This window comes from Ascaphus truei, chromosome 2, assembly GCF_040206685.1.
Source record: "Ascaphus truei isolate aAscTru1 chromosome 2, aAscTru1.hap1, whole genome shotgun sequence".
NCBI classification, from domain to species: Eukaryota; Metazoa; Chordata; class Amphibia; order Anura; family Ascaphidae; genus Ascaphus; species Ascaphus truei.
The window spans coordinates 147,922,082-147,946,222 of NC_134484.1; the positions used below are offsets into that span (position 1 = coordinate 147,922,082).

The 24,141-nt window shown below is 39.7% G+C and overlaps 1 protein-coding gene across 3 annotated transcripts in view; it reads left to right on the forward strand.

The window, feature by feature from the left end:
• RNMT (RNA guanine-7 methyltransferase) overlaps positions 1 to 21,349 on the forward strand; it is a 38,906-nt gene extending 17,557 nt beyond the window's left edge. For all 3 annotated transcript variants that reach the window (XM_075585425.1, XM_075585426.1, XM_075585424.1), the window contains exons 7-11: positions 282 to 446; positions 5,562 to 5,679; positions 19,317 to 19,418; positions 19,674 to 19,707; positions 20,467 to 21,349. In XM_075585425.1, the coding sequence (XP_075441540.1) occupies positions 282 to 446; positions 5,562 to 5,679; positions 19,317 to 19,418; positions 19,674 to 19,707; positions 20,467 to 20,504 (457 nt within the window). In that variant the 3' untranslated portion in view covers positions 20,505 to 21,349. The remainder of the gene's footprint in view (positions 1 to 281; positions 447 to 5,561; positions 5,680 to 19,316; positions 19,419 to 19,673; positions 19,708 to 20,466) is intronic.
• Positions 21,350 to 24,141: the final 2,792 nt, after the last annotated feature.

Consider the following 24,141-nt stretch of genomic DNA (forward strand, 5'->3'; position numbering starts at 1 on the left):
CATTTGCATTCATCAGGGCGATCATTTAGGAAACATTATTCAGGTTGAATCCATTAATACTTGCAGCACATAAGACATCCTTCTAGTTGTAAGCCTTGTACCTTTTTAGAACATCCTTTATAATGCAAGTTCAACATAATTTGCTGCTTCCCTTAAAATTGTTGTCTGTTCAATGTTTGTACTTTAAATTGGCATCAACAGAATTTTGAGTTTATTTAACTTTGTGGTTTTGTTCAGTTAACCACAACGTGTGTGTGTGTTCCCTCCCTCTATCTCTGCAGAAAGCGCCTTGAAGCATCAGATACAAATTCTTTTGGCAATGATGTGTACACAGTCAAGTTTCAGGAGAAGGGAAAGTACCCACTGTTTGGCTGCAAATATGATTTCAGCTTGGAAGGAGTGGTTAATGTGCCAGAATTTCTGGTCTATTTTCCAGTGCTGGTGGAGTAAGTGTCCATTTTTATTTCCACATTCTTAATGCACGTGCTGCTTTCAGGATTCCCTCATTGATCGAAGGGATATAGGAACCTTAATTTGTAGTGGCAAAACAGTCTCCGTAACTCTGCAAACTATCCTTTGGCTTTATGGCATTTTGCTAGTTACTCAGTTGCAACACTTTCTTTGAATTGGAGAACCTGGGTTGAGATGGTATCAGCACCTGGTCACTTGTAATGGAAGCTCCAACCCTATAAATTTCATGGACCCTATAAATGTTGCATACAACTCTTCATAGAACCGTTAAGGCTTTCGTGAAGCTGAAAGGAAAATAAGAAGTCGTAATCTGTTTGCATACTCAACTGCTCATTGTTTGGTCTTATGGTGTGTAAGGGCCATCAAAGGCACTTGATATCATTAATTGTCCCCAACAGACATATTATCCATTATATAATGTTAGCTGGTGCAACGCTGCACCAGTTACCAGTTAAATACAGTTGATTACTGTAAATCAATTTAAATATAAGTCACAGCCACATACAGGAACAAACAATCCTAAAATATTCTTAGGCTAAGGCCCCGCTCCCAGAGTCAGCGCGCCCGCACTGCAGACAGGCGGGGCGCTGACATACACAGACCGCGATATGTGGTCTGTAGGGGGCGGAAGTGGGAGGTTTGAGCGGGAGGGGGGGCGTGGCTTGAGCGGAGGGACCCGCTACTCTCCCCCCCCTCCCTCCACGGCTCGGGTAAGTAAAGCAACACACACATACATACACACACACACACACACACACACACACAGAGGCAGGCACTCACACACACAGACAGGCACGCACGCACTCAGACACACACATAGAGGCAGGCACTCACGCACACAGACAGGCACGCACGCACTCAGACACACACACACAGACAGGCACTCACGCTGCTGTCACTCCACACTCCTCCCCGCTCCCCGAAGCCTCTCCTCCTCCCGAAGCCTCCCCTCCCCATTGGCTCACAACCACACCACGTGACGCGTCAACGCTAGGGAACACCATTCTCTTGTATCCCATAGCGGCTGACGCGCCACAGCGTGTAGTAAGCTGTGCAGCCAGGGGGGACCAGGACCGGCTCCGCAGGATTCCCCTGCTGGTGGGGAACTCGCGTGTGGCCGCCCGCGCCACTGAGCGCAGCGGGACCGAGGCCTTGCAGCACACACACCGTGTTAGGCTAACACCGGTCAGCAGGGGGAGAGAACACTGCAGTTCTACTAACACTCATTTTGGCAGTTTGGATCACAGACTGGAAGGGAACCTTGATTTTCTAGTGACTTAAAGCACGAAGCTCTTCAACAGTGCAATCTAGTTTGGATTTGACGCTGTTAAAGTAAGCATATAAAACCCACACTTTGGTTTCTTTGAACAATGCATATACAAAATATAATGGTAAAATTACATATTACTAGTTATTATAAACTTTATTACTATATTTCCATGTGATACTACTTTTGCATAGTGTTTAATGTAGAAACCGACTTTAGAATTGAATTAATAGAATTTTGTTTATTCCTATTAATGCCACCTCAAAGTTCTGTAGATAAGCTGAAAGCTATTTACTTTTTTGTTTGTTTAAAGCCACATTTTTACATTAATGCAAGCGGAAAAGGGGGCAGGATAAAGGAGGCACACAAAGTACATGCGTTCTGCATCATATTACTTCTTATCTAGAAGACAGGGGAAAGGAGGAATGACTGGTTCCATGCGCGTATGTAATGGCAATACCAATTACAATGTTCTGTGATGTTGTAAGGGACCATGTCTGACTAACCTTTCTGCAAATTGGGTAGCTTACCAGGCATAAAGTGAGATCAGGTAAGGAGACCAGATTGCACAACATGTATCATAAGACCCATTAAGGATGCTTGTTGGCCTCTCCATGGTCATGACTTCTTTGAGTTCAATTCTCTAGAGAATGAATGAGAAGGGTTCCACCTGTATCCTGCGACCTATGCTTGCACATGTGGTGGATGAGTACACTAAACAGCTACCCCCTCTACAGCTGGTAAGTATATAAAATCAGCGGTGCTCCGCTAGGTGATGTAGCCAGCACGATAAAACGAGAAAAGAAACCTAGTGCGGGCACTCATCTGATAAGTAATGGTGGGTACGTTTTAAAATAAATATTTATTGTCAACAAAGATAATAAAATATTAGGTATTAAAACCACTCTGATGCAACTGTGATCCTAGTAAGAGGTCTTGTGGATGGACTCTGGATCCAGTGCAAATAAGTGTGGTGACCTGAGTATCTATCACCAGCCAATGCCTTGGGTAAGGAGGGGATCAAATATTAATGATCACTCTGTTTCCAATATTTACAGGGAATATGTAGTAAACATACAGGGTTAACTAGAGAACCCTACTTTCATACATTTTCTGTTAAATGTTAGTTATAGTATTAGATAACCAATATCTACCAATGTCTATTACCTCTCAAAAATGGCTGAATAGTGGTAGTGCCATATACCTGGTTAGATAGTAATGTCTTGCGTCTGTTGGGTAAGATACTAAAATGTAAAGTCCCTTGTTATATATAACATATATATCTATTGAATCCTGACATAAACCAGGATTATCCATCACACTGGATATCCGGTACCCGCAAGGAGAATAAGGTTAACAATAACCATATTACCTGTGGTATGGGTATGCTAGGTAGGCTTTCTTTAAAGAGGTGAGTTTTCAGGGAACAGTTTTGGGAACCACTCCATTAAAAAAGATTATTATGGTACTAGAAAAAGTGCAGAGACGAGCCATCAAATTAATAAAAGGGATGGAAAATCTGACAATAAATTAGATTTGTTTACATTAGAAAAGAGGCGTCTAAGAGGGGATATGATAACTATACAAATATATTCAGGGACAATACAAGGAGCTTTCAAAAGCATTATTAATTCAAGGTCAGTACAAACGACACAGGGTCATACCTCAAGGTTGGAGTAAAGGAGATTTTTCCAGCAACAAAAGAGAGGATTCTTTACAGTAAGGGCAGTTAAAATGTGGAATTCATTAACCATGGAGACTGTGATGGCAGCTACAATAGATATGTTCAAAAAAGGTTGGATATCTTTATAGAAAGGATATCCCAGATAAGTAAACATGGGAAGGATGTTGATCCAGGGAGAAATCTGATTGCCATTATTTGGAGTCGGGAAGGAATTTCTTTTTCAACTTAGAGACGGCATTGTGTTTTTTTTTTATTTGACTTCCTCTGGATCACAATACTGTAAACATAAATATAGAACAAGTATCTGTGGTCTACATGTAGCATAGGTTGAACTTGATTGACATCTTTTTTTTCAAACTCATCTCCTATGTAACTATCTAATACCTAAATCGCAACCATATCTGTGCTTTGCAAATATAGTCTGTGGGAAACCTGTGCCAGCTAGAATGTGTATTTTCTAATTGCAATAAAAAGCAGGGCACTAAGCACACAACGTACCAAGCCCTTTAGTAATACGTTGGAATTCTACAAATGCAATAGTGTATTTCAAGACCTTCTTGCACATATTGGGCTTAGAAGCAAAATGTGCTTTTGGCAGTAACATGCTTAAAGCGGCAAAACATGTTAAATCGTTGTTTTTTTTTATTTTTTTAATCAGATTGTTCTGTAGTATTAGATAAAAATGATTTTTAAAATTGTTTTATTTTTTTATTCAATTTGTAATGCCATTTTTAATGGTTTTCAATATTCTGAGCGTCCTTTGATTTCTATAACGGGCTTTACTACTTTCACAGCAGCACAAGATCTTTGTAACATTTTCCTGTTTGTGATAATTTGTTGTCAGCAGTTTGAGCTGTACAACTGTAACAATAGACAATGTTGTTTTAGTAATATCCGGATACATTATAGCTGCTGAGTTACACTGACTGAAGGATTGATTGGACTGAAAGGCAGCCATTTAGTTAGGCACACAATCAGGATCTCCTTTATACAGATTTAGAACAGGAGTACCAAACGATTGCCAGTTTAGGTAAGAATGTCACATGCTTTACATATAAAAGGGTGCCGTTTCCCCGCCCGCCTCTCAATATATGTATCAATAAAACCCACACAATAAGTAATTAGCCAAGTTGCCAATCCGTTGTCCTGTGAATGCTCGGTGAAGATTCGGCTTGGGGGTTCACTAAATTGTTGTCAGTGAAGCAGAAGAGGACCAAAGATGCAAAATTATGTGGGGAAGATCATGTGACCAGGCAGTCACTAGATAAAATTGTTGCACTGCTAGCGAGGCCAGGGCTCAAAAAGGGGTGTGCCAGAGCCTGTTTCAGAAGAGGAAGGGGATGTGACTTTGTAAATGTTTGCTATAGAAACAACAAATGCTTGTTGCATTATAATACATTAAAACTGTCATTCAGAGTTGTTTAGCTGGTAGCATTTTTTTGAATAGTACAGAACTGATTTATATATAAAAAAATAAAAAATAAAGACACATGGCATGTTGCTTGGTCTGCAGCTTGAACAAGCAAGTACAGTATAGTAACCCATTTGTCAGTTATCTTGAACATGTTTGTGAACAGTATAAATGAATATTTGGGTGTCGGAAGAGATTACAAACTCCAGAAGCTGACCAAAATAACTAAACGCATATCTGCAGGCTTCAATTGGAATACTGGATACTATACATCAGTGTTATTTCAACTGGGGGTTCCCCGGGCATCTCTAAAGGGCTCCATGCAATTTGCAGGTCATTGGCAAATTATACCAAATATGGAATAATTTAAAATGCATCTGATTTCAGACGTGTTATTTTTTTATTTATTTATAAAATGTTTTACCAGGAAGTACCTCTCGTTTTCAATTACGTCCTGGGCATAGAGGGTTTTATTAAAGAGGGTTGGGGTTCCTTACAATGTACCTGATCTCAGACGCGCTATTAGAGAAGTTTCTATACTGAATACTGCAAAGCTTTGTGTGAAGAATGCAAAAAAATATTTGCAGTTTTACTGACAACCATCAGATGTCACTATAATTCAAAATACAGCAAATCTGTTTATTTTTCTTATCTTTGCAAGGAAAAAAAATGAATACATTTTAAAATGTGAACTGTGTGAGGAAGTAACAAATCTATTTATTTTACAGGATGGCAAAGAAGTATAAAATGAAACTAGTCTATAAAAAGACCTTTCAGGAGTTTTTTGAAGAGAAGGTTAAGAATGACGAACAGAAAATGCTATTGAAAAAAATGCAGGCATTGGAGGTAATTTGTTAACACGTTTAATGCTATAGGAAATTCTATTTCTCTAGTGCATCATTAGATTAATAATACAACATATGAAAAGCACAGCAGGAATGCTAATTCAATCTTCCATCTAACACCGCCACGTCTTCTGAAAACATTCTTCTCACAGCACTTCAGTTGTCATTTCTGTTTTGTGTGTGATACAAAGAGAGCACAGCTGTTACAAAGAGGGCCGCCAACAGAAATTATTGGGCCCAGTTGGCAACCCTGGTTACAAATCGTGTGTGTGTGTGTGTGTGTGTGTGTGTGTGTGTGTGTGTGTATATCTATTTTCACACAATCTATCAAAATTGAGAAACGCATGCTCCATAGTGTAAAATAGAAGCAAACACATTTTAATAAAAAGCACAGCCAATTGCTCACTCACAAGGTAAAGGAATTTAAACCTCAGTGGGTATTATGTGACTGGATTTTTTACCAGACGTCCGACTTGCAGAGGTGTCATTTTTTAAAATGATTACCGCTGCCAAAGTAGTCACTCTTGTGCGTCACTGCATGGCACAATACACTTGGTCATTGTTCATTCGAACTAGTAAAACTGTTAATAGCACACACGGGTACTTGGCTGAAACAAATTGACACAGAAATTAAAATCAAACTAGAACCCTTCTCTGAATCAGAAGGATTTAAATTCTGTGAGAGAGAGTTAAAAGAGAAACTCTGCAAAATAGAAGTTGGTATCCTGCAAATGAAAAAGAAAAACATTACAAGGGATAGGATAGACTATGAAAATAGGTGCCACCGAAGCTGGAAAAATGATAGAAAGCAATGTTGAAAAAAATACAGACAATGACGAAGGTCCCATAGAACCAGAAAGCAGGACCAGATTAGAGGGAAGGAAGTCAGTCCAGGGCAGAAAACATATACACACAGAATATAAACAAAGAAAGTATGCCAATCTGACTCCTATTGCAAGTCATAGGGGGTATAGTAGATATCCAGTAAGGGATAGATATGAGAACTACCATGGAAGGGAATATCGCTATAAACCATCAGAAAGAACAGCCAGAGGATGGGGAGAACAAAGAGAAAGGGACAGACAGACTATTCTAGGTATCATGATAATAGAGTATGAGTTAAGGATTGCACAAACCCAAATACAATGGAAGAAAGAACCACCTTTTTTTAGGACTAGGAACATATTGGCAGAAAGCAAAGCCACAAACGGTACCAAAAAAGGAGAGTAAATTCAACACCATCACAGGCATTAAAAAGGAAAGAAATAAACAGTGGATGCAGAGGAGGAGCTAAGAGAAACAAAAAGAATGACAGCAAAAGAAACAGGGATCGTTAATCTAAGTTTGAATTTAATTCAAACCATCAATCATTACTAAGAAAGGGGTTAAGTTTTGCTCCATCGAGCAAACTGAACAAATTTCAGACCTATGTAGATCTTCGACAAAGAATAGCAGGTGCGCAAATCTCATCAGGACATAGAGGGGATAAATATAGACACCAAAATAGTGCAATATTGTCAAACACAACAATGCAGTCAATGTTGAAGTATCTATAAAATCTGCACTCACTTGTTAAACGTGAAACACAGACGTCGTGGTTGTTAGAAGTAACCAACTTTTGTTATAACCGGACAGATGCTCCGGATCAACACCAATATTGTTCCATAGGAAGGAAGGGAAATCCACATACAAAAGGAAAAAGCAAAAATAGTATAATATTGCTTTTTAATATTAAAAACACAAAGTATTACACTTACATAAGTGCCTTTGTGGTAGGCATTCAGACCACCCTGGGTCAAATGGACAGATAGCACTCCACACAGCAACAGCTTGCTCCACGGCCGATTTTAGCAATTGCTTAGCTGAGCGATGCAGTCCTCCACTCTGAATGTCACCAAATAGTTTTATAACTATGTCAGCACGTGTACACTGACAAACTGTTTAACATCAAATCATGAACTATGCTCAGCCTAGTAGCATGTTCTTGTATAGCGCTGCTAGTTTTACATAGCGCTTTACTGAAACATTTTGCAGGCACAGGTCCCTGCCCCGTGGAGTTTACAATCTATGTGTTTGGTGCCTGAGATAAAGTGACTTGCCCAAGGTCACAAGGAGCCAACACCGGGAATTGAACCAGGATCCAATGCTTCAAACTCAGTGCCAGTCAGTGTCTTACTCAGTGCCAGAAATCCAATTATTCCAGCCAATACAACTGCCACAGAATATAGTCACTAAAAAACAATTAAAACCCTCCCCCCATTTGTTGTTGTGGTCCATTTATAGAGATGTTTATAAACACTTGTAGAGGAAGACATAGAAAAGTCCAGAAATTTCACAGTTAACAGGAAGTAATCAGTAAATCACAAAACAGGAAGTACAAGCCTTTAAAGAATAGAACAAATAATTTGTCCCCAGCATTCAAAAAAGAATGATTGAGATGGAATGTCAAAATATAATATTTACTGATATATAAAGATTTGTACAAGGCAAACAACAATATTACATATCCATGATACGTAAATAACTGCTAGGCACATCAAAATACTACTACGTTACATAGAATAAAAAAATCCTAACTGGGGAAAGGGAAACACAAAAAAGAGATGGGGAATAAGGGGGGCAACAAACGTTTCGGGGCACCTAGCCCCTTCTTCTGGCCAGTTCCCTTAGATCAAACCGATCCAGGTACTTCCTTTACCCCTGTCACAAACAGGTATTCCCTAATAGCATAAGCCAAACATCAATGGATACAAAAGGGGTAATGTCTCTCAATAGATATCCCACAGTGGGGTACTAAACACACCAATTGTGTCTGAAACTACCTCTCCAAGAACAGGCAGTCCAATAAAATGTAGTATAAATACTATAGCTACTGGATAAAGTTCACTCATGAAGAATTACCACAATGATATTGCATTAGTATAACACTACTGTTATGAGAACAGACTAGCACAGACAACTGTGTAGTATGAACACTCTAGTATTGTAAACAAACCTGATACTGTCTCATACTCTTGCAGTAAAACACTCAGACTCTGAGAGAAACGACATTGTGATGATGTACTGATTGGTAAGAGAACAGACTAGCATAAACAACGGTACTATGAACCCTCTAGTATTCGGAGTATAGCCTCTCGAGAGAACCTAGCTTTACTATAAGTGCCAACTGACATACAAAATCAAATACATACATGAAATCAGAGATGTAGAAGTCTAGATCGGCTTTATTTTTCTAAGAATATGTACCAAAGCAGACGAAGATCCTCCATCTAACTATAACATAGATCAACTATTATATAAAAAATAATCGGTTAATAATCATACTAAAATATGGAACAAAAGAATTCTGTCTGAGCTGAATTTTTACCAAAACTCAGGAATGATATTTTTTGCAATGTATGAAATTATATATAGTGTTTCTCAAAAATCATTTGTGGAATACTCTATCTTTGTTACAAAAATATGAACAGAAAACTTTTTTTTTTTATGTATTCACTATTTCCTTAGTAAGATAGATTAGATCAAGAAATGACCCCTTTGAGTTATTCTCCTCTCTGCTACTCTAACAAATATGTAATAGAAATTGTACTTTTTTGATAAAGATCATAACATCTATAAGTATCAACGATGTTCAAAGAATATATAAGTAATACAATATTAAAGTTTCATAGATTAATACAATACTTTTCTGTGCTAAAAATCGCAATTTTTGTTAACAATCATGGATATATTTCCTTGAAAAATATCCAAATATATTATTTGTCCCTTCGGTGCCTTTCTTTTTTTATGTAATCTGTCCAGAGGGACAATAAGTTTACATAACAAGCAGATATTGATATAAGGCTCCTAAAAATATTAATAATATAGGCATAAATAATGATTGCCTATATTGAATACAAGTTCCCTTTCTTTCCAAATCTTATTATAAAGGATACTATGTATAGCATTGATATAAACAGCTAGACAACCACAAATTAAAAGCTTGCAACAAATTCTTCAACTGTAGCAAATTCGGAGAAAGGAAAAACAAATAGAATAAACAAAAACTTTTAATGTTAGTGTTAAGGAAGAAATGTATGCATATAAACCAAATACCAACGATACATTATTATCTATGTCTGATTAAAAAAGTATAAATTTTCCAAAAAGATATGTATGTATGTATGTGTTTATATGTGTGTGTGTGTGTGTGTGTGTGTGTGTGTGTGTGTGTGTGTGTGTGTGTGTGTGTGTGTGTATATATGTGTATATATGTATATGTATATATAGATATATATATATATGCAGTGTTCGACAAATCACCCAAAAATCTACACGCCCAACCAAAAAATCTACTCGCCACCTAGTCCCGCCCCCAACTCCGTCCCTAGTCCCGCCCCCAACTCCGCCCCTAGTCCCGCCCCCAACCGCGCTTTAAAATAAAATATATAAATAAAATACATTTAATAAATTCCTAGTCAGAACAACATTCGTTTTTGACATAAATGTATTTATTGTATTACATTATACTACAATTAGTCCTTGTTACGTGTGTGTGTGTGTGTGTGTGTGTGTGTGTGTCAATGTCGGATCTAGAAATAAAAGCCAGATGTGAATGACTAGTTTCCTGAACCCCTTAACCAGTGTCTGGACGTCGGCGCTTCACAGAGAGAGACACACACACACACACACACAGAGAAAGAGAGACACACAGAGAAAGCGAGAGAATGAGAGACACACACACTGAGAGAATGAGAGACAAAGAGAGAGTGCGACAGAGAGCGAAGAAGAGTGCGACAGAGAGAGGGAGAGGGCGACACAGGGAGAGGGTGACACAGGGAGACGGAGAGGATGGGTCACACGGAGAGGGTGACACGGAGAGGGAGGGTGACAGGGAGAGGGTGAGAGGGAGAGGATGACACAGGGAGAGAGGGAGAAGGTGACAGGGAGTGGGAGGGTGACACAGGGAGAGGGAGGGTGACACAGGGAGAGGGAGGGTGACACAGGGAGAGGGAGGGTGACACAGGGAGAGGGAGGGTGACACAGGGAGAGGGAGGGTGACACAGGGAGAGGGAGGGTGACACAGGGAGAGGGAGGGTGACACAGGGAGAGGGAGGGTGACACAGGGAGAGGGAGAGGGTGACACAGGGAGAGGGAGACACGGAGAGGGAGAGGGTGACACGGAGAGGGAGAGGGTGACACGGAGAGAGGGAGAGGGTGACACGGAGAGAGGGAGAGGGTGACACGGAGAGAGGGAGAGGGTGACACGGAGAGAGGGAGAGGGTGACACGGAGAGAGGGAGAGGGTGACACAGGGAGAGGGAGAGGGTGACACAGGGAGAGGGAGAGGGTGACACAGGGAGAGGGAGAGGGTGACACAGGGAGAGGGAGAGGGTGACACAGGGAGAGGGAGAGGGTGACACAGGGAGAGGGAGAGGGTGACACAGGGAGAGGGAGAGGGTGACACAGGGAGAGGGAGAGGGTGACACAGGGAGAGGGAGAGGGTGACACAGGGAGAGGGAGAGGGTGACACAGGGAGAGGGAGAGGGTGACACAGGGAGAGGGAGAGGGTGACACGGAGAGAGTGACACAGGGAGAGAGAGGGAGAGGGTGACACAGGGAGAGAGAGGGAGAGGGTGACACAGGGAGAGAGAGGGAGAGGGTGACACAGGGAGAGGGTGACACAGGGAGAGGGTGACACAGGGAGAGGGTGAGTGACACAGGGAGAGGGTGGGTGACACAGGGAGAGGGTGGGTGACACAGGGAGAGGGTGGGTGACACAGGGAGAGGGTGGGTGACACAGGGAGAGGGAGGGTGACACAGGGAGAGGGTGACACAGGGAGAGGGTGACACAGGGAGAGGGTGACACAGGGAGAGGGTGACACAGGGAGAGGGTGACACAGGGAGAGGGAGAGAGGGTGACACACTCAGACACACAGACACCCACTCTCACTCAGACAAACTCACACTCACACACAGTCTGTCACTCACACACACTCACACACAGTCTGTCACTCACACACACAAACACTCACCCGCAAGGCAGGGGGTCGCACATGGCAGCAGTGGGGCCTCCGCACGGCAGGAGGGCCTCTGGAAGGCAGGGGTGGTCGCACATGGCAGCGGGGGCCTCTGGAAGGCAGGGGGGTCCCACATGGCAGCGGGGGCCTCAGCACGGCAGGAGGGCCTCTGCAAGGGGCCGCGCCCCCTCCAGAGGCGGACACCGACGCCGCCGCAGTATTCCCTGATAGAATGGAGAAGGGCCGGTAGGGGATTTCCCCTGCTTAGAGCAGGGAGAGGCTCGTGTTAGGGGATTTCCCCTGCTTAGAGCAGCGAGAGGCACCGGTTGGGGGATTTCCCCTGCTTAGAGCAGGGAGAGGCTCGGGTTAGGGGATTTCCCCTGCTTAGAGCAGGGAGAGGCACGCGTGGGGTGAGGGGGGGTCACGGAGGCCGGGAGCGATTGGTGTGGGGGGGGGGGGGTGGTGGATGGCCCGATGGGAGGTTGGGGGTGGATGGCCCGATGGGAGGGGGGGGGTGGATGGCCCGATGGGAGGGGGGGGGTGGATGGCCCGATGGGAGGGGGGGGGGTGGATGGCCCGATGGGAGGGGGGTGGGGGTGGATGGCCCGATGGGAGGGGGTGGTGGATGGCCCGATGCGAGGGGGGACGGATGGCCCGATGGGAGGGGGGGTGACAGATGGCCCTGCAGGGGCCTGAGGTGTGGAAGGGGCTGGCTGCCGGAAGGGGGAGGAGTGGAAGCGCTGTGGAGGGAAAGTTGCTGAGAGGCGGGGGAGGAGCGAAGGCACTGCTCAGAAAGCCGGAGGCGGGGTAATCTCCCCCAAAAACAGGAAGCCGCCTCCGGCTTTTTTTTCTCCAGCGCGAGCACGGGAAAAACAGCAGCGCGAGCGCGGGAAATTTAAAAAATACACGTGTGCTGCTTGGGCCAATATTTACTCGCCCGGGGGTTAAATCCACTCGCCCCGGGTGTGTAAATGTATATAGTTGTCGAACACTGTATATATGTATATATATATGTATGTGACATAGTTGTATATTGTAAAACAGATTACCAAATGAATATAATCAATCAATTGAAAATCATCAAATTCCTTTTCTTTGTAAAAACTATAACAATGATAGCGTACATTACAAAAATCAGATACTGAAGTGTGTCATATGTTGGGAAATATACAAATTTGATGAGAAATGGACATTAAACACATGGAAGCAAATCATAAATCCTACAACAATTGGGTAAATGATCTCAATCATTTATAAAAAAGTACAAGATGAAGTAGGAATTATACCCCTGAGGAAGCCGAAAGGAGAAACGCGTAGGGTGAGAAGCCTGACCCCTGCAAACACCTGTAGAACCTACGATTGCAACCATCTGAGATTCAATTACCTTTTGGCGCCAACCAACGTGGAAGTCTGCCTGCTGCCTGTTAGCTACAGCTGTAGCGAGGAAGCCAGGACACCAACAGATTGATCCAGGAGCTGGAGCACACTCGCCGGGGAAGGCTGAGCACCCAATCTGCTGAAGCAGACGATTAGAGGTGTCACAGTACCTGGCGGACGACGCACCATCGGATGAGCCGGCGGGCCGCTGGAGTTGAAGCTATGAACCCAAGTGTTGGAGTTGGAAAGCAAAGAAAAAAGCTGACAGAGTTAATACTGCACTGAGGAGATCACTTTTCAAGCTGCAAATTCCTGAAGTGAGACGAATTTGTATAAAGACTCTGTTAAAACAGCCAGGCATGGATCAGCAGCGATAGCAGTCTGGGAAACTGCGGTGTCACTGCTTTCAGAAAAAAACTCTCAGAGATTTGGAGGAAGACTATTAAGGTGACTGACAAGTTACTATACATAGAACAAATCGCCTTAAAGATCCCAGCATCTCAGATTTGATGAAATATAATATATAGAAGAAAACATCTTAAAGGTAATCTCACCATTTACTATACACAACCAAGTGTGTTATATACAGAACTAAAATGGATAATCTTCTTCAGTCAATAATTATACTATTTTTCAACTTAATCCAACAAATTTCTCCATATATAAGGAATACTAAGCAACATTCAACAAATGTAAAACTTACAAGGAATTTTTTCATCCTCTGAATTTGAAATATAACAACCACAATAAATATTGTTTTCTTCTTTGGATATCCATAGTCCAATATAACATCTACTTAAAATTCTGGACATTAACATCAGCTGCAACTATACCTATTAGATTCACCTATACGCTTTATTAAGGTCAGGGCATGCCAATGTGTTATTATTGATTTAGTGATAAATATGTTTTAATTTGTTTTTAATAAATGTAAATTGTACGAAATATATAGATACATGCTTTGTTCTCAGGAAACTCGGTGACCACTACATACTTAAATCTATTGACGTTAATTAGTCAATCTACGTTTATGCGCCAAGGATTTTTTTTCCTATTACTCTTGTGCGTCAAGACACACCCAACATGTGAGATATAATAGCGGTCAATTCAGTGACGCTGTAGCGTTTGTGTTCAGTGCTTAAGAACGTGGGACTAGTGTCATACTCTATAATGGTTGGTGTACTTTTGAGAAAAGACTGGCGTAACCTTCCTTTCTAAGAAAAGGCTGAAGCATACAGCAGGCAGAGTTTTGATCCAAGGAGTGATCTGTAGCGGACAATTCCCTTGTGCAACATAATTTAGTAATACTGTGCTGAGGTTTCTTATTTGTGTTCCTCTGGAAATATATACCGTACATATACATACACACGTGCGCCATTTTTTTAATTTCTCAAAAGGTTTAACTTGCCTAACAACTGTTACTATGTATGCAGCTTGGAATGTAATGAGCCTCCTGAACTTTGCCAGCGTTAATGTAAAGATGAGTACAGCGTATTTCACTGTGAATTGTGCATCCAGTTAAGGCTGCATTGTAGTTTGATCCATAGTTACACAAGTAATTAAAATGTGTGTGGTTTCTACCATGCTCCCCAGGATCTTATTCCTGAGTCAGAGACCATTTAATTAATTATGCCATATTTAATTAACGGCTTTTGCTCTATCAAATGTATTGTATTAGATTGTGTTCTCTTCCAAAGAAACTTCTGTGTTTTTTTTTTCCATTACGTTTAAAGCCGCATTCCAAGCTGCCGTTTATATCTATATATCTATATCAATATAATACAATACCAAATAGCGCTAACTTGGTATATATGTGTATTAATTGTGAAAAAAGATAAGTGAATAATATAAATAAATGTGTATCGATATATGTGATGAAAATAAAATTGAATATATTCATAAATGTGATGTTGAAGGTGATTTTATATTAAATTGAACGAGTCCCAATAGGTATAATGATGAAATGTCCAGGTCCAGGAAACAATCCGTTTATGGCGAAGGCTTGAGCTTCTTAAGTGATCTAGTCTGATCACATAGATACCTACAAATCAAAGCGGAAAACAAGCGCCAGCTCCATAGCATAATACTGCATGTACAATGTATTAAGAGAACATATAGTCAACAGGACTTGCACTCACATAAAGTTAAAATTTTTGTTAGAGACAACCTGTAAGCTGACATGAACAGCAGAAGGACGAATCTAATGAAAGTACGCAGACTGTAGATGCCAGAGTTGCTCAGGCTTTTAGCGGTTACTCATCTGGGGCAATGCGATCCTCAGCGGGGCTCACTATTCTCTCCTCGTGCACGCCTCCAAACTGTACGTTAATGCGTCACGACGTCCAACGCGTTCCGTCGACTTCTTCAAGGGATGATTGGCTAGTGGCTATGATGAGTTTATATAGTCTGCACAATATCTGTATAAGTGACTACATTTGTAAAAAAAAAATTGCTGCCAATTAATGTCATGTACAGGCTTGAAAGTCAATCAATAACAAAAATAGACAATGATAATATGGAAGATCACATAGACTTTACAAACACACTGTAATTATTGTCTTCTGACTGCTTAGTGTAAACCAGTATAATTGCTAATCGTGTATGCTTAATGATAAAATGCATAAAATATAACATAAAGCGAATAAATAATAGCATAACATTTATCCCAAATTAAACATATGCATCATGATGAATTTGTTTCTGTTTCAAAGAGGAGAGGTAATCTAATAGAATAAAAATTAAAAATCTAAAAAAGCATAAACCGATAAATTATGCAAAATGTAATGACAGGTGGAAATATGATTATGAAACATAATTGCGATAATATTTATGCTGAGAGCACGAGTAATAAACCTAGAGTATGACAAACTGTATCAATATTAATTATATAACACTAATGAGCATTAATAAGAGACTATAAGCAGCGGCAAAGGGAAGCGGAGACTAAGCTGAAGCGACAGAGGCACACAATGTATGATACTACACTAAGATACTTGTATCTATGCACGCGTTTAGTCCCAGTGGCACCAGAGTGCCTAAACGGTAAATCCAATTGGACTAACGGGTGCAGAGTGTCTTGAACTTGTCCCTCCTAGTTTAGAACTGGGGACAGATTCAATACCAATAATCCTAAAACTAGCGGGATCTTTTGAGTGTACATTTAAAGTATTGTGGAAACTGTGTGGGTACCCCTCTTATCACCAGGCGGTGCTCCAAAAATGTAATACATAGAGGACGTTTAGTACGTCCAATGTATTGGATGTTGCATGCACAAGATAAAGCGTACACAACCATGTGTTGTTAAACAGTTTATGGAACTTTTTGATAGGATGCATTGATCCATTGGAAGATGACAGAGGAGTTACCAGTGGTGAGCTATTTACACATGAGACATCTTGACCTGCCACATCTGTGATTCCCATAGGGGGCAGAACTACAGTTCACAGTATATATTCTGAATCTCTTAATCTGCTAGGAGCTAGTTGATTCTTAATGTTCATTGCTCTACGGAAGACAACCGGCACCTTTTGGTGTTAGGTGCTTATTCAAATGTGGATAAAACACAAACACATTCCAATGCCGATTAAGAACTTCTATTATCCTATTTGAATATCCATTAAATTTAGTGATGAATTTAACACCTCATGTATAAGTTTGACTGTTTAAATCTTCTTACTGCCGTGTTCTCTGAGATGTCTATCGATGGCCCTTACCTTTTCATGAGAGTCCTGGACTAGATCAGAATCATAACCCTTCATTGCAAACTGAGACATCAGTCGGCGTGATTGGTCTTCAAAGATGGAATTAGAAGTGCAGTAGAGTCTGAGTCTTGATCCAATGAGTCAAAGTATCCTATCAAAAGTTTCATAAACTGTTTAACAACACATGTTGTGTACACTTTGTCTTGTGCATGTAACATCCAATACATTGGACGTACTAAACATTCTCTATGTATTAGATTTTTGGAGCACCGCCGGGCGATAAGAGGGGTCCCCACACACCGTGTTTCATGACACTTTTCAACTGTACACTCAAAAGATCCCGCTAGTCTTAGGATTATTAGTATTGATTCTGTCCCCAGTTCTAAACTAGGAGGGGACAGGTTCAAGACACTCTGCATTCGTGAGTCCTATTGGATTTACTGTTTAGGCACTCTGGTGCCCCTGGGACCAAACTAGTGCATAGACACCAGTATCTTACTGTAGTGTAATACATTTATACATTGTGTGCCCCTGTCGCTTCAGCTTAGTCTCCTCTTCCCTTTGCTGCTGCTAATTATCTCCTATTAATGCTCATTAGTGTTATATAATTAATATTGATATTGTTTATTTTTTATATTCGAGGTTTATGACTCGTGCTCAGCATAAATATTATTGCAGTTGTTTTAGAATCATATTTCCACCTGTCATTATTACATTTTGCATAATTTATCGGTTTTATGCTTTTTTAGATTTTTAATTTTTATTCTATTAGTTTACCTCTCCCCTTTGACACAGAAACAAATTCATCATGATGCATATCATGTTGTTTAATTTGGGGTTCCGAGGCATCTAAATGTTATGCTATTATTTATTAGCTTTGTTATATTTTATGCATTTTATCATTAAGCATACACGATTAGCAATTATACTGGTTTACACAAAGCAGTCAGAAGACAATAATTACAGTGTGTTTGTAAAGTCTGTGATTTTCCATATTGTCATTGTCTATTTTGATTGATTGACTTTCAAGCCTGTGCACGACGTTGATTGACAGCAGGTTTTATATATATATATATATATATATATATATATATATATATATATATATATATATATATATACATGTAGAGGTATCACCCACCCACCCACACCATTTATATCCCTCTCACTCCACACACACCTTGTGTAGAGCACTGTTTATACTGTGGGCTCTCCATTCATTTTTATTCACACTGATACACATACACACTCTTTCTTCACTTGCTTTCAGTTACCCTTTGACACCTCTAGCCATAAAACACATCCACACGGGGGAAGGAACAGCACAGATAACATTCCAAGAGACACTGTTTTTAAGTTATCCTTGCTTCATTCATTGTAACATCGCCGGAAGAAGAGATCAGTGTATCTCGAAAGCTCGCACAAATAAAAGCATTTCGTTAGCCACAGAACGGTATCATCTATTTATTTTTTGATTATATATATATATATATATATATACACACACATATACTCATATACACATATATACACATATACACAAATGTAGTCATTTATACTGATATTGTGCAGACTATATAAACCTATCATAGTCACTAGCCAATTGTCCCTTGAAGTCACCCCCATGACGAAACGCGTGGGACGTCGTGGCACATTGACGTACAGTTTGGAGGCGTGCATGAGGGGAGAATAGTGAGCTCTGCTGAGGATCGCATTGCCCCAGATGAGTAACCGCTAAAAGCCTGAGCAACTCTGGCATCTACCGTCTATGTGCTTTCATCAGATTCGTCCTCCAGCTGTTCATGCCAGCTTACAGATTTGTCTCGAACAAAAGTTTTTTTTTTTTAACTTTGTGAGTGCAAGTCCTGGTGACTACTCTATTTTCTCTTAATACATTTTATATGCAGTATTATGCTATGGAGCTAGAGAGAGAGAGGGGGGGGGTGTGAGATTATAAAATTCCCTTTAATATGTGCATCAATACAATCCACACAGTGATAAGTAGTTAGCCAAGTTGCAGATGGATCCGTTCTCCTGTGATCATTCAGCTCGGGGGTTCACTAAATGGCTCAGTATCTGTGACTTTGTAAATGGTTTTAATAGAAACAAAAAAATCCTGTTATATCATAAGACATTAAAAATGTAACTCAGTTGTTTAAAAAAATGCTACAAGTATATTCTCATAGTACAGAACTGATTTATTTAAAAAAAAAATGCACACATAGGATAATGCTGGGTTAGCAGCTTGAGAAATATCACCAATAATATTTTTAAAGTCTACTGATTTGTGGATGAAATAAGATATGCTGCAAACAAATACAAATATATGTTCTTCAAGTTATATGCAGAAACAAGGAAAGCAGGTAAACCTGTATTTTGGAGTTGCTAGTCCTACCTTCCAGTTGAGCTATTGCATATAATTGTCTGAGCGAGCATGACATTTTCTCTCTTGACCTTTACTGTCCCTAATAGAATCCGTCTAACAGTAAAGGTTTTGCTGCTGATGTAATGTACAGGAAAACAATAGAACTAACCTGTCTCTTCCCCCCCCCCCTTCTGTAGCAATACCCTGCAGCTGAAAATTCCAAATTAATCTCTCATAAAATGGATGATTATGAACATGCAAAAAAGTTGATGGAAAGTGGACAGGTCCGGTTACCATTGGTACGTGTTTGCCTTATTCTTTTTAAGAAGACGATGCAACTATACATTGGTTTTGTCTCTGTACCTGGCAGTACTTTATACTCTAGCATTACCCGATCATGAAAATGTTACTAAAAAGAAGTCGTGTAGCCCAACATTGTCACGTGTCCCATTTTAATAATTTTAATGATGCCATATTTGTGTGTTTATACCGAGATAACCAAGCCGATCAGTGTCTTCTGTACCTTACCTGTAACATGTTTTGTTCTTTTAAAGGGTACCTTAAGCAAATCTGAATGGGATGCCACAAGTAAGTGTTTACCTCTAGTTTTTCTTATTGGCTAATCCGTACACCTGGGGGACTGTGAGCAATTATTACATTGAAGACTTGAGAATACATATACAGATAGGAGTGTCTGCTTCTTTATACATGTATAATTTCTCTGTAACAGATTTCGTTTTTAAAGCTACATATTCTCTCACTAAAAACTGAACATTGCTATAAACATGCCTTTTATCTTCGGGACATGTTTTAAAAACATTTTACACTCAGGACCCCATTCTGACTGAAAGTCTCGTAGACGTTCAGCATGTGTCTCAGTTGATGACTAATCTCAAGGCCCCTTCATACACAATGGATAGGAGAGTTGTTCTATGCAAGTAATAAACATCACAGAAGTCCTCTTGGCAGTTTTGGATTTTTTTTTCTGCTTTACTGTTTATATGTACGGAATGTTTATTTATTATTTTAATTTTTTTCTTCATCCTATCCATTTACTGATGACAACGTTCAAGGTAGAACATTACTAAAATGGGTCCGACAAGGTTTACCACCTTTAAGTAATTTAACTTGAAAAATGCTAAGGTGTATTTAAAAGGGGAAGCCTTCTATTTGAAATCCTTATTTTTTATAACGTAGCCCTTCCTTACTCTTTAAGATACTACAAGAAATATAGCATACAACAATTCATATTTCCATGACGTTTACCATGAATAGATGATAATACTGCTTTATAATCATCCACTGGAAATTCTTTGCCACCTTAATGCCTTTCTGTCTTTCTTTCAGGTATCTATTTGTTGTTTGCATTCGAGAAACAGCCCTGAATGAACGTTCACTATGGTGACCTGATTATTCTTTTGAGTGCTTGTGTTATTCTGATTATTCTTTTGAGTGCTTGTGTTATTCTGATTATTCTTTTGAGTGCTTGTGTTATTCTGATTATTCTTTTGAGTGCTTGTGTTATTCTGATTATTCTTTTGAGTGCTTGTGTTATTCTGATTATTCTTTTGAGTGCTTGTGTTATTCTGATTATTCTTTTGAGTGCTTGTGTTATTCTGATTATTCTTTTGAGTGCTTGTGTTATTCTGATTATTCTTTTGAGTGCTTGTGTTATTCTGATTATTCTTTTGAGTGCTTGTGTTATTCTGATTATTCTTTTGAGTGCTTGTGTTATTCTGATTATTCTTTTGAGTGCTTGTGTTATTCTGATTATTCTTTTGAGTGCTTGTGTTATTTTGGTATTTGTTTTGTTACTATATCTGTGCATCAGAGTGAGAAAAAAAAGAGGTAGAAAGACTACATCCAACTCAGAATGCCAGTTACAACTGCCTGTCTGTGACAGATGACTTTGTGAGTGTATATAAAACAAGAAGATCTGTATTTTTTAAGCAATTCTCAATGCTTCACATGGACACTGGTGAAAGGGAAGAAGCTTTGTACAAAAATGTGTATGATTTGTTTTCTATACCATTTACCTTACATTTTCTGTTTTTCCAGTATAAACTTTAAATGCTGGAGAACCTTTTAGGTGTTACTTAGAATCCATTAAAAATAGCTGCCATGGTAAATTTTCTCTATATGCTGTATAGCTCAACTATAGTTGTTACATTGCAATTTATGCAGTATTCTGTAAAACTTGTACAAACATCAAAATAAATGTCAAAACTACTACAGTGTCACATTTTTCTTTTAACTCGTATAACATTTTACAAGGGTTAGTGTTTTTAAATTGTAGCAGCGTCAATATGCCATAACTACTATTTCTTGCTCTGAGTAGCCACAGATTATTCAGACATACTTTGATACTACAGGTTTGATTTGACAAAACGGCTGGAATTTATTTTTATGGATTCGATTTTTGAGTGTAAAAGCCTACGTGCAATATTTTACCTTACATATATGGTTTCGTTAATATGGTGCTCTTAACCATGGTCAAATGTGTACACTGTTGAAATTGTATACTATATATTGAAACTGAATTCAAATGACCAGTTATTGTTTCTTTTGGGGGGATTTCCTGATTGAACTATTTTAGTGCAGTTTTCCAACCCTCGCCCACTTAGCATGCTCTGTGGTATTCGCTCATTAGAATATATATTGAATTGCATATAAATTTAAAATATTAATATAGAATCTATCTTTAAAGAAATGTTAAAATTAGCAGACATAATGGAAAAGTGAATTGTACATGTTCATGTATTGCTGTATGCATAGGCTACCTGGTGGGGGAGGGGGTGAAACATTATCCTCCGATACGCATTCTCACATCATATGGGTTCATTCAAATCAATGACCGTGGAATCATTGTGAGATAACCTGTGTTGTAGGTTAGTGAATCCCAGCATTCGTGCCTGTGTTATGGGGGTGAGTTATAGTAGTACAGTATAGAAATGTGCTTCTATTTTGGACTGTCCATAGCACATGGTCATATATTGTAATAGCTTTGAATCGGTTACATTTCCCTGACTGTTATCAGAATTATTGCAGTTCATTCTAATGCATATATTGCAAAAATGCCTACAACCCGTGTGTGTAGAATTTCTTGATGCTTTATTACGTCATACTTCTACAGTAGATGAGGCAGCTATCCATAAATGGCTCCCCATTCATCTGACTAAAAAAGTAATAAACAAGCTGTCACCAGCTTTAAGCAGGGATGCTCACAAAAAATTGTAATTGTTATATTACTTGAACCCCAGGGTTTCCAGAAGCACACCTACTTGTTCTTGCTCTGAAGCAAACCCTTGTTTTCACTGATCTCCTTCACACTCCCAACTGAATTGAAGTCATTCGTCATAGCCTTGTTAACATTAATTGGCTCATTTGAAATGTTGACACGTTCTCCTTCTGGAAAGCATGTATTTCTGCTCTAAATATCCTTTGAATTATTTAGAGTACATTTATAGCATCTTATGTGAGAAAATATTGAGATCACAAACTGTAACACCATTGTCACATTTTACCACGCAATATTTCTTACACTTTGCAAGATCTGTCATTACCGTCATAGTTGGTCTATGTAAATGTGGCACCAACTTTGTACTCTTAAGGTTATTTGCACACTATAGTTTCAACAATCCTTTCCCTGAAGTTTGCCCAACTAAATTTTTTTTTTTTTGTACAAATTACTTTATTTTTACCTAATTGTATGCTTTGTTTTGAAATGCTCCAGTAGCATTTGATGGTGGAGGAATATTGTTAAAATAAATTTTAGTAATTCTTTTTAATAGACCCCAGTATGCATTTTATAAAAAATGTGCCATGGAACACAGCCCTGATTATTTCACTATATTACCTAAGTTGCTGTTGAGACCTTAATGAGCAGCTAAATGCATATGTATAATCATTTACATTATTAAGCCTCAATTCTTTATATGTTAAAAATTTGATCTTTAAAACCTGACATTTTTACAAATTTATCGCGTTTTGTTTTTTATTGTTTTAAAGACTTCTACAGTGTATTTTGGTGACTTTAAGCTGCACTGTTCTGGTGGTATTTGGTAGACATAGTTTTATCTGTATAAGCATGTAGAAGGATTCATTTTTTATTAATAAAAAAGGGCTGTGTGTTTGTATATAGCTGCCAACAATCTCAAGCCATTAATGACTCTTGTTTAACTCAAATATGTAACCATTCTTCGATTTAAAGCCTTGACCTTTTCAATAGAAAAAAATATATATATTGAGACCAATTAAAAATAGCAAATGAGAATCCTGAGAGACTAGGTAAAAGAATCACCTACGCTGAGCATCACCTACAGCAGGGGTGCACAATCGTTCCCCACTGCACCTCCCTGCCTGCTTCCCTCCCTGTTCGCGCACCCCTCCCCCCCTTCCTTATCTGGTCTCTGGAGTCAAATGATGTCTTGCCTTGTGTGGCAGGGAAGGGGTTAACCAGGCTTATAATAAAGGTCGAGTCCACTTGGTTACCCCTGACCTGTGTTTTGGGGTCCTAGAGTGTCAGCTCTTGGGCCTGGGCATTGTGTATGCATTACTGTGACTGTGCAAAATATGAGAGAACTGCCATTTTTGTGTTTTAACCTTTTCCAGAGTTGCTGGGACCAGGAGATGTTAAGGAGGTAAGTCTCAGGGTGGGTTTGACGGAGAAACTGGTTGCAGAATGTTGCTATGTATCAGGGTGCGAGAGTTACAGGATTCCCCAAAGGTGTACCCAGGAATCAGGTAAGATTCTTGGATGCACTAGAGCACAGTGCTCCAGTCAAACTCCCATCCTGAAAACATTCCTGCGACTCACCACTGGGACGGCCTGCTTCAGCACAGAGCAGGAATAGGTAAAAGTGAGGCAGAGGGTTTCCTGGTATAGAGGAAGTTTGTTTTATTAACATGGGGACACAAGGGGTTAATGTATATCCCCACACTCCAGTTAGGTATAAGACTGAGGGTTGTTTTATTAAAATAAGAGGTTTAGGTTTGTATTGGTTTGAAATATGTTTAAAGATC